We start from the raw sequence: 12,436 nt of genomic DNA on the forward strand, positions 1-12,436 counted from the left end.
AGGGTGTGGGAAAACTAAAAACCAAGCAAATCAGTCTTCACATCAATCCTGACATTCAGCCGGTAGCACGGCCCTTAAGGCGGATACTGTTTAATGAGGGGCCCTGTAGAGAAAAAAATAAAAGAACTGTTAGACATGAACATCAGTGAAACAGTGAATGAACCTACTCTATGGGTTAATCCAGTAGTAATCGTGCCAGAAGACAACTCCGAAATTAGACTTTGTCTTGATATGTGTCAAGCAAACTGTGCTATCGTCAGGGAACGATACCCCATACCTACAGTAGATGAAATCCTCCAAGGCATGAACAGGTCCATGGTGTTCAGCAAACTGGATCTTAAGTGAGGATTGCCACCAACAGGAGCTGACACCATCATCACGCCAGATCACAACGTTTGCTGTCCACAACGGCGTCTATAGATACAAACAATTGATCTTCGGAGTGTCTTCAGTCAGCGAGCAATATCAACACTAGCTGGAATAGAGGGAGTTGAAAACATTTCAGACGATGTCATCGTTCATGCACCAGACCAAAAGACACATGACCAACGGCTGCACGCTGTCATGAAACATCTGCGGGAGTGTGGACTTACCTTGAATCATGCAAAATGTGAATTCAACATGGATCGCTTGATTTTCATGGGAATTTTGCTGACAAATGCATTGGACCTACGGAAGAGAGAGTTAGAGAAATAGTGGAAGCCAGAGAGGCAGAAAATGCCTCAAAAGTGAGAAGCTTTTTAGGTCTTGTTTGCTATAGCAGCTGATTCATTCCACAATTTGCAACTCTGGAAGAACCATTAAGATGCCTAACCAGAAAAGACACCAAATTTACCTTCGGTCCAGAGCAAAGAAGAGCATTCAATGCACTCAAATATGGTCTGGTGAAAGCTGGAACTCTAGCACACTTTGATAAAGATGCTCCAACACAAGTGATTGTAGATACAAGCTCAGTGGGAGTAGGTGCTGTGCTCATACAATGCCAGCAGGGGGAGATGGTTCCTATTTGTTATGTGAGCAGAAGCTTGAGCGATTGTCAAAGGAGATATTCTCAAACGGAGAGGGAGGTTCTAGCTCTAGTGTGGGCCTGTGAAAGACTTCCGCCTTACATGTATGGCAGACAGTTTGATCTGGTCGCTGACCACAAGCCTTTGGAGTCAATATACAGCTGACAATCCAAACCCTGTGCCTGCATAGAAAGACAGGTCTTGCGTTTACAGCCTTATGACTTCAAAGTTGTCTATGTGCTGGGAAAAGTGAACATAGCTGACTCATTTTCACGCCTGTTGGGGAAGACGTGTATGAAAGAACAGCATGCACATGGCTCAGATTAATATGTGGGATTTGTTGCTGTGAATGCCACCCCAAAGCTCTGACTACAAGGGAGGTTGAGGAAGCATCAAAGACTGATCCAGAGTTGATTGAGGTGAGAAAAGCTATAGAAACTGGACAGTTTGAAAAATGTATGGCATATGCACATGTAACTAATGAACTGTGTGTAATTGGCTATGTTATCCTACAAGGTACACGTATAGTGCTACCAAATGCCTTATGGCCGAGAGCACTCATGCTAGCACATGAGGGGCATTTAGGGATTGTAGGAACCAAGCAACATCTAAGAAGCAAAGTATGGTGGCCAGACATGGATAGGGCCGTAGAAAGACACTGTAGAGTATATCAAGACCGGACACACCAGAAACCACCAAGGCCGATGCCATTGCCAGAACATGGCAATATTTAGCCATCAATCTACTTGGACCTTAACCTTCAAAACACTCAATTCTAGTTGTGGTATACTACTACAGCAGATATTACGAGTATGTTGTGCTTACCTCCACAACAACTGAAAAAGGGATTGACAGTCTTGAGTCAATATTCAGTCGACACGGATTACCTGTCACATTGAAATCTGAGAATGGGCCTTAAAATCAGATGAGTTCAGAAACTATTGTGCTCAAAATGGAATCACACATGTGAAAACATCTCCAAAGTGGGCTCAAGCTAATGGTGAAGTGGAGTGCCAGAATGATTCAATTATGAAACACCTTTGGATTGCACAGTCAGATGGACTGGACTTGCAGAAAGAGCTTAGGTGATATGTCACAGTGTACAGAGGAATTACACACAACACAACAGGGAAAAGCCCAGCAGAACTCTTGTTCAACAGGAAAATTACAGGCAAGTTACCAGAAATCACGTCTGCACACATGGATATATGTGATAAAGATGCAGAACAGAAAGGGCAATACAAGCTGTATGCTGATGAGCCGTGAAAAGCAGAATATTCAGATGTGGATGTTGGAGATAACATCCTGTTGAGACAAGAGAAGGTGGTTAAGTTCAGTACAACTTTTGCCAAGATACCACATGAAGTAGTCAGTAAAAATGGAAACAAAGTAACCATTAAATCACCTACCGGAGCTCAGTACAGCAGAACCACAACCTGTGTGGAGAAGTACATCACAGAGGGAACAGGAGACCAACACGGGACAGAAAAATTGGAAGATGGGAATGCTGGTTTGAACCCAGGGCAATAATCAGCTATAGACTCTTCCAGATGTCCTACCACACAAGCTGAACACAGCAGACCTTTAACACCTCCTCTAAGGCCTCTGCGGCAGAGGAACCCACCTGAAAGACTGAAGGACTATATCCTTACTTAAGTCAAATGTTTCGATTGTAGAAAATTTGAAGTAGAAGAAGTTCCGGAGATTATTATTTTGGTTGTATTTGTAATTGGAAATTTTACTCAGTTGAGAAAATTTGGTTATAAGATAAGAGTTTATAGCCAAGTAAAAGGGGGATGTCATGTACTGAATGGTGTACTGTACCTTTAAGAGGAACTATGTGATAGAGATAGGTAACCAGGGGAAGACATTTTATCTTACACACATCCACAGTTGAATCTTCAGTAAAAGAGTTGGAGTTCAAAACCGGTGTCCGTGATTTGATTCCATCCATCCATCCATCCAGTATCCAAACCGCTTATCCTGCTCTCAGGGTCGCAGGGATGCTGGAGCCTATCACCTAATTAAAAGAATTAAGGTAAAGGAAGAAGTTATTAAACATAACAATCAGCATCAACATCTGCACCTCCTTCTGTTCATCCTTTACATGCTCCCAATGGTAACATCATATGTCATCATGGTCTCCACTTCCACGGCTATGCCGATGTTGCCCAGCTCTACATCGCCACTAAATCCATCACCACTACAACTTACTCCAGTCTGACCAACTGCCTCACCGAAATGAAATCGTGGATGTAAGCCAACTTCTTCAAACTAAATTGTGAGAAATCTGATGTAATCATCATCGGTCCCAAATCCCTTACCAAAACCACTCACAACTTCTGTCTCACCATCGATAACTCTACTCTGTCTCCTTCCCCACACAACCTCGGAACTATTTTTGACAGCAACCTCTCCTTTGAACATCACGTCAATCAAATTATCAGAACTGCCTTTTTTCCCCTTAAAAACATAGCACGTCTCCTCCTATCACTCTCCTGTGCTGCCGAAACCTTGGCCCATGCCTTCATCATATCCAGAATTGACTACTGCAACAGCATTCTCTACAGCTCATCATCCAAACTCTTAAAGATCTAGTATATATTCAGAACACTGCTGCTCGCTTGCTCACCCACCCCTGCTACCATGAACACATTCTCCAGAACCTCAATTGGCTCCCTGTACAACAACGGATCCAATTCAAAGTCCTTTTCGTCACTCACAAAGCCCTCCATAACCAGGCACCCCCCCCCACCTCACCGACCTGCTCCACTACTATACTCATTCCTGCAGCCTTTGCTCCTCCAATGCCAGCCTCCTGTCTCCACCACATAGGACCAAGCACCAGATCTGGGGTAATGGAGCCTTCTTCATAGCTGTCTCTGGAACTCTCCCCAAACACATCAGAGACTGCACTGATCTTTCCATATTAATCAAAATTCACCATTTCAGAATTGCTTGTAATATGTGATTAATGTTGTGTGTTTTATGTTTTTGGGTGTGATACTTTTATGTTTATTTTAACTTGTGTAAAGCGTCTTTGAGTACTTTGAAAAGATCACACACACAGATCACATGGATTTAGCCCCCCTCTCTCTCCCTTAGAACCGGGCCTGCTGGAAGTTTAGAAACTATAAATACCACCCCATACTCAAAAATAGATAACTGAAAACTAACGGATGGTTAAAACAAGGTCCCGGCCCTCTCAAAAAGGACTGGGAGATTTGGCACAGTTAGCATAATTCATTACAACACACACTCTTTCATGGAAAGATTCAACAGTCTCCCTCTTTCCAGATGATGCCTCAATGAATTGTTAATATTATAACTGGAGGGGGGGTCAAAATATGTGACAATTCGTGTGGCTCACAGCATGAGTTTATTTCAACAGCCATTTAGTAACCCACAGTAACAGCAAAAAAATATGTTTCCCCAATCGAAAAAAAACCCTTTGTGTTGTACATTAATTATGAGCTCAAAATAATTACTTTTCTCCAGGATGACTATAAAGTGATTTGGAAATATTACACTTCATAAAGGAGAATTCCTGCTTGTGACGTCACTATCATGCGCCGTATGTGAAAGCCAAGAGAATCGGTCGATGAAGTTACCTGAGAGGAAGTCATACGACTTGATAGGACTAGTTAGTTGCGTCGGCTGTGTTTGCGTGAATGTCTTGGGTGAAAGCATCATGTAGAACTAATAAGCTTGCAAAATTAAGGATTTTCTACTTTTGTGTGTTGCTGTCCCTAAGGCAACATTTTGCAATGATGTGGTTTAGCCGCTGCTAGCAAGTGTCAAAGTAAAATTACATATTGTAACCTACACATTTCTATTATGATTATTAGCAAGCAACCTAGCTAGCTAACGCTAACGCTAGCTGGAGACCCCGTATCGGTCTTGACAGCATTAGGGCCAAGTCGATCAACCAGCCGGCTGCAATAACGCTTCCGTTAACGTAAAGTTAACGTTAGCGGTTACCGATCAGCGTTTGGTAACTATACCCCACAGTGGGAAACTGAACTACCCCGTGGTGCATATAGATATAGGTAAGTTTGTTTACTTTGAGTCAGCTAGCTACCCGAAATAGCTAGCCGGAGGGCTCTCGCGTTGCCATTAGTTGGTGTGATCCTATAACAAAAGGATCCTGTCAACGTTTACGTTTTCAGTGCACTTGTAGAATATCTTCTACATGAGCTTATTTTAAATGTAAACATTTATGATCGTAGTTTAGGCTTCCACTATATATATTTTATTTTTTTTAAAGAGCACTTACGGTTGGAATGAAGGTATATTAATAACTGTCTAGATTTTTCCCCCCACTGTTTTAATCAGGATTTAATATTTTTTAATATGTTAAGCTAAACCAATTTTTGCGCAAATCTTGACTGCCTGTTAATGCAGGCTGGCAAAGAAAGTTAATCACTTGTTTGCAAATGTAAAATCGGTGTCTGGCACAACTTAAAGGTAACATGTAACATGTTAACCTTAAGGTTAATACATACTTTACACAGGCTTATAATTGATTTCTGAAATTAGTCAAAGCCTTTACTCATTATAATTCAATCAGTAACTATCTTGGCTCCAGTTAATAATAGAGTTCTTAACCCCTTGTGTAGAAAATGTCAGTCAGTCTATAACCTAGGCCTATAGATAAAGCTTTAGATACCAATTTGGCTGCTGATTTATGGCCACAGGCCAAAATTAACTCTTACTTAAGAAGTCAACATAGAAATTTAAGAGAAGAAACTGCACTGATAGTACTCTGGTTTTGCATATATTAGCAGTTTAGGTAGTGAAAACTATCAACTCTGGTCCATCCATGGTTCAAAAGGCAGTGCAGTTCCACAGAGTGAGCCAGACCAGCTATAGAATAGCTAGACCCAGTTTAGGTGATGTTGTATCAATTTTTGTAAGTGTGACTGTCATTTTGATTGATTTTAACACTCCTTACTCTACTTTCACAATCAAGGTTTGGGGATAATCTTGTTACAAGGGTTATCTAGAAATTCCTAGCCCCAGTGGCCAATAGTTTCATTTTCAACCATTTCAATAATAACATTGTTGTTAACTTGCTTATACAGAAAATTAGAAATACCTGACGGCTGGAGTTTTTCTGATCTCATCATGTGTACTCAGATTTGTCTGGGCCCTTCAGTCCATTTGGATTTGATCAAGCAAACAGAAATTTCTAATTGGTACTGTGATATTGTTATTGAAATGTTTACTGTAATATTTTAGTAATTAGATAAAAACAAACTTGTGACATGCCCAACTCTTGCTTGCACCATTTTGATTATTTGTCAAGTCCACTTGTCATCAACTGGAGTGCAGACTACACAAATAAAGCTGAGTAAGTTCACATAGCAAGAGATTTGATCATGTAAATACAGTACTTACTCAAATGTATTATGTTATGTTGTTTGGCATGAGACAGCTCATGACGGACTCATCAAACTACTACACATGACAGAGCTTAAATGTGAAAGCATTTTAATCGTGTTAAAGTAAATGCATCTTTGTCTTGATTGTTTTGAATTTAGGCTTCATAGCAGATGGATCTGGAGTGGACATATCTTGACTGCAGTGGTCCAATCAGCTGATTGTGACTATTCCAACTATCATGACTTTTTTTGGATTTATCCTTCACTAGATGTGTTAGCTATGGCTTCTTGCAAGGTAGATGAGCTCGCAAGTGACACAAAGCATTTTGCTTCAGGCTGTGGACAGCTGTCTGCAAGTGGCCCTGATGACACTGCAGAGGAACTTCAATCGGACATGACAAATGCTCCAGTTAAACCCCAGGCATCTGGGAAATTTCGGAGGACAGCCTTGAGATTTTTTGGAGTCCGGAAAAGTATTTGTATTTTGCCGACTTTATTTGGAGGAAGGAGTAAAAGTCAGAGCAAATGGTCTTCAAAAATAGGAATTGGCAAAAGCAAAACCCATGATGGACTTAGCAAAGCAGGTCAAGATGACAATCTGGAAAGTGAATATGCAATGGCTGGAAATTTTGAGTATCACAACCACAGTGACACAGCTGGAAAGCTCCACAATAGTTCTCACAGTGAATTTAGTCACGCAATTGCTGATCAGAAATCTTTGTCTCTTTCTCGACAAAAAAAGGGTTTGAGGAGTCTATTTCATAGCATTAGGCATCACAGAAACCACAGAAATGCTGAATCAGACAAAAATGAAATGATTGCAATGTCCTCTCCTCTTTGTAAGAAAAAGGTGCCTGTTGTCCATGACAACAGTAGCTTAGAGTGCCTGGACAGTTTGTCTGAACCCGATGTGCCTGATCTTGCAGATGTCACATGTGATATCACTATTGCTCCTGAATGTATTGATGCTGGTGATGTGGTGCTGGAGAGCAGTGTGGTAAAGCAAGAAAGGCCTATGTCTGTGCTTGATGATCAGACACTTGAAGATCAGATGGAGGGAATGAAAATAATCACTACGGTTTCCAGTGAATATGATGAGGACTCCAGAACGCACAGTGAGTCCTGTCAGCAACTTGAGATGACTCCTGAGCCTTTAACAGAGAGCCAGCTACGTATCGGCTCAACAGATCAGCTCAACCTCATCTTGGGAGATGTTGCATCGTTGAAGAGCTTTGACTCACTAACTGGATGTGGTGATATCATTGCAGACCAAGATGATGATAGTATATCAGACAGTACTGTTTCTGGAGAAAGGAGCAGGAATGCAGGAAAAAGGATTTCTTGTTATCTCACTTACCAAGGTGGGGGTGAAGAAATGGCTTCCCCTGATGACTTTGATGGGGACAGTCTTCATGCCCTCTGGGGCAACAAAACTGCAGAAGAAATCTGCTGCTCTTGTGACAAAGACCACACTGTAGCTTTGAGCGTCGAGTTGTCAAGTTCAAATCACATGAACTTTACAAACAGTAACAGTGCACATCAAGGTGAAGCTACAGACATCTCTGCTTCGATTGCTGATGTTTTGACACCTCAGAGTGAACATCAAGAATCTGTTCCAAACAGTGATGAGGGCTACTATGATTCAACCACCCCAGGGCCAGATGAAGGGCAGGAAAAGGTTGATAGAATAAGGGGGGACAGATTACCGAGAGATAGTTACAGTGGCGATGCCCTCTATGAACTTTTTGCTCCGGATGAAAGTCTTATAAGTCCACGTTTTGAAGACCAGCCACAGCTGCCTAATTCTGAGTCTTGTGGGTATTTACATGAGGCAGTAGATATGACAGACTCTGTTTTTGTCCCTGAAGTGAATCAATTACAAATGTGTCCCAACCTAAATCAAGTTCATCAAGATTTCCTGTCAACTGAAATGCCAACCATTTGTAATAAATACACAAGGGATCTGCATGACAACGACTTGCATCAAAACAGTAATTTGAATTCAGAACCCCAAGGCTCTCTTAATAAGACTATCAAATTGCAGGTTTTTGATGAAAAAGAAAATATGCTTGCTGCACTTGAGAATCGGACAAAATCCATAAATACCGATTGTGTACAAAGTCCCACAGCATTTACAAGCAGGTCTGATCCAAATTTTGATCGCTTTTCTGCCGACACATTTTGCAAGGTGCAAGAACAGCACCTTGAGGAAAACAAGCCTGTGGCTCTATCATACAGAACTGTCAGTACCTGTTCTGCAATTTCAAATGATTTAGAAGATGGGCAGACTGTTTGCTTTTCACAAGCACTTGTGGACTACACAAAACACTCTCAGTTGTTGAGTAATCCACACAACAGTATAGATGGTTTAGAGAATAATTCTTCCTTTGCACAGAATATGCAGGCCTTACCTACTATTGTCACATTTGATGTAGTGGATATGCATAATGAGGGTGAATATGATGAGCAAATTCACATGGAAATGGAGGAAGACATCACATCACCTTATCAACAGTTTGAAGAAAGCTATTTACAAAAAGACGCATTTGCTGAATGTGACTATCAATTGTTAGGCTTGTATGAACAAGATCTATCAAGTAATGCATGGGCAATTGCCAGTCTGCCACGGCACCTAGGCCTTACAAGAGTAAATCAGCCTATGGCTAGTCAGTTGTCTCTAGATAGGAGAAGTAGATCACTGGACACGGAAGGCCTAGAGTTAAAGATGTTTGACAAACACAGGAGGGAAAGAGTTAATGTTGCTTCTTCTCCTCAGATAGAGAAATGTTCTAAAAGAGTGTCCTCCCTCCATCATCAAAATAATGTACATAGTTCCACACCAGAAGTCAGTGACAGTAGCAGCGTCATGTGCTCATCAATGCAAAAAAAGACAGAGGAGTCTTTAAATCCCCCTCTAACGGGTGTAAAATTAACTGGAAAAATGCACACTGCCTGTCCAACCCATATAAAACAAACAGTATTTTCAGGGCCATCAAGCAGTAACTTTCTTAGCAGTAAGCCACAATTACCATCAAATGGATCAGAAAGGGTGTCTTGTGAATTTATTTCACAAAATACAGAGCTTTGCGACAGACAGTGTCATGAATCAGATTCTTGTTTATCTCATGGCACCTTTGTTTTTTCTGGCGTCATGGGGGGTGAGTTATTAGTGAGAACTGTTCCACCATCAAATGAGGATATTTTTTACACAACTACCATTAACACCCAACCATACAGTCAGTGTAGTAAAAATAGACCACTGACTGTTGCCCAAGGAATGTCTCATTCTGGAAGTTCACAGAACACAAATGGTTCTTAGGATAAAGTAGACTTCATCAGTGAAGCAAGGAAAGCCATGGATATGGTTTGCCCTGTGGCCTGCAGCAAATATCCAGAGGCCACCCCTAATTAAGAGGAGGGCATTCATTCAGTTGGCAGTCAGCCCATATTTGTTTTCACCAATGAGTATCTTTTATGTTACATTGGATGAATTGATTGTTACTTCAATTGTATTTGCACAGCCAGTTTCTTTGATTTAAGAGTTGTTGTACACTGTAAAATACAGGCTATTGGGTTTAGATAACGTTGTGAAATTAGGCATCAGTTACCATTAAGCACAATGGGGCTTCAATGTTGTCTCCATGGAAATTCAAAAGGGATGATTTGTGTTGGCTCATTTACTGTTTTTGCTGTACGTAGGCCACTTCGTGTCCAATGTCACTGCTGAAAGTATTGTGAGTCACGTTTTGTTTATTTGTTTTTATGTTTGTTTAAATTGTCTTCTTTTATCAACCGTTCTCATCTACATCTCATCTCAAGCTAGTGAGTTGCCCTAGAATGTGTTTAAATCACATATGTAGCCTAAATATCTCAGACTTTGATTGTAGTGCCAAACTTTGTTTAGTATTCATTAGCCTTGCTTCCATGAATATTCAAATAGGATTAGCCAGGGCTTACTTCCCATGCAAAATGCCCCAGGACCATAGCTGTGGTTCCAGGGCCTGATTAGCCCTCGCTGCTTATCCATAGCCATCCTTTGGATGCAATGAGGTTTATGTTGGTCTGCCTTGAAGTTCCGAATTGTTTGGGATTTTTTTTTGACATTTTTTTACAACTTAAAAACAAGTTTAATTTTTGGAGGCAACAGGCTTCCAAAAATTCCATTCATGATCTCCCTGTTAATAGTTGTGTGTGTGTGTGTGTGTGTGTGTGTGTGTGTGTGTGTGTGTGTGTGTGTGTGTGTGTGTGTGTGTATTAGCAGCTGATGAGTGCGCGACGCACGAAACAGGTCTGTACTGCAATGTATCAAAAAAAAAATTTCCTGTATCTGTGTTGATATATATACACACACACACACGCACACACCATAATGAATAGAATATTTGTTAGTAAATTTAGGTATGAAATTTAGTGTTGCTGACAGTGTGTCGCAAATATAAAACTGTTTCTTGGTATATTTCACCAATGCCTATGTAATCGTGAAATCAACAAAGGCAAGTCATTCCTAATTGCTAAAAGGATTTTGAATTCTTTTTTGTAAGCTGTGGTGCACAAACTGCTAATGGATTCATCTAAAAACAATATGTTAGTGATTATATTTGCGTCCTAGTTACCAACAGAAAAAAATAGTCAGTAGGGCAAATCTTGTTTTGTGTAAATACATAGCTTTTTTTTTCTTTGGCCATTGTTCTGGCAGGACTACATAGCCTTACTGTGGAAAATGGCTGTTGTTGTCCTATTCATTTACAATTTGTTTTAGCCCACTTCTCTAAAAGAACTTGACCACCTGTGAAGTGCAAAAATGTATTAAAATGATGCGCTCCATATTGTCTACCTGTGTTTTCACAGGTTTGTGGATAAAATTGTAATTTGATATAGCTCAGAAAATGCAATGTAACCATGTAAGAGTTATCTTCACTTTGTTATCACTTGTGAATGCAATGTTTTATCAGTCAGAGGTCTTTGGTTGTAAGATAATGACGTACTTGTTTTTTTTTTAAATAGTGTTATATTGTATGAATGTCAATGAATTCGTATTTATATTTTCAGCTATTTGTATTCTCAAAGTTGTATTCAGACCTGCCATTGCAATTGTTTTTTTGATATTTTGAATTAATATTTTTATTACTGTCTGGAAATTACATTCAAATAATGAATATCTGATGTTACTGTTTTGTGTGAATAGAAGGCTGCCTTACATTAAAATAAACAAGACATAAGTTAGCAAATAACTTGGATCCTTTATTATGGTTTGTTTTCGAACATTATCGATGTACAATACAACTATACTTGTGTTACAGTGTAAGAGTAAAGCAATCCCTTTTCACTTGGCATCAAAAAACCTGTTTTTGTTACCACGCAAAGTTGAAACATTTATTGACCCCAAAAAAACATTGTTAGTAGAATTTATTTTGCAAAAAAACTCATAGGTATATGAGATTACAGCCATGCATGCACTTACTAAAAACAGGAGGAAGATTTCCTAATTTAGATATCAAATAAAATGGCACAGTAATTTGAGTGTGAAAATGCTCATTTTAGTTAACCCTAATCCTCTGACCACACTGTGTGGAGTTGTTTATAGGCTCCTCATCATGCATCTGCTCACAGTGAGTTGATGACTTACAATTTAGAGTACTGGTATTATACGTTTTCCATATAAACTGTCTTTATTGTAGTTGGGGCGGTCTGGGGGGGGGGGCTCGAAGTTTACCCATAACCTCTGCTCCCACTTCTGTTTTCATGTACAGTGAGTTGGACAATTGTAGTTAAACCATTTAGGCTAGCCTTCCTGGCATCACTTATACTGGTGGGATTGTTAATTTACTCCCTCTATAGTGTACACTACATGTATGTGGACACTATATACCTCTGAAAACCTCCCCCGTTACCTCAATCACCTCTATGCTCACCAGTTTAGAGAGTGATTATAGACTAGGAGAGCATAATATTTGTCCTCTGATGCCTCTTTGTACCATTTTCAAACAACTCCTTAGAAAAGCCTTATCCATGTATTGATGCAAATAATAACACAGGGTTCCCACA

At 40.1% G+C, this 12,436-nt stretch overlaps 1 protein-coding gene across 1 annotated transcript; it reads left to right on the forward strand.

Annotated features, from left to right (window-relative positions):
* Nucleotides 1-6,646: 6,646 nt before the first annotated feature.
* On the forward strand, nucleotides 6,647-9,906 carry amer1 (APC membrane recruitment protein 1). Its single transcript, XM_056285384.1, has one exon. It carries the CDS (start codon nucleotides 6,672-6,674, stop codon nucleotides 9,708-9,710), a length of 3,039 nt encoding a protein of 1,012 aa, XP_056141359.1. The 5' UTR covers nucleotides 6,647-6,671; the 3' UTR covers nucleotides 9,711-9,906.
* Nucleotides 9,907-12,436: the final 2,530 nt, after the last annotated feature.

The sequence above is a fragment of the Lampris incognitus genome, chromosome 8 (genome assembly GCF_029633865.1).
Source record: "Lampris incognitus isolate fLamInc1 chromosome 8, fLamInc1.hap2, whole genome shotgun sequence".
NCBI lineage: Eukaryota > Metazoa > Chordata > Actinopteri > Lampriformes > Lampridae > Lampris > Lampris incognitus.

What these genes read in the sequence shown, in the direction of transcription:
- amer1 (XM_056285384.1), top strand. Translation starts at nt 6,672, where the DNA reads ATGGCTTCTTGCAAGGTAGATGAGCTCGCAAGTGACACAAAGCATTTT.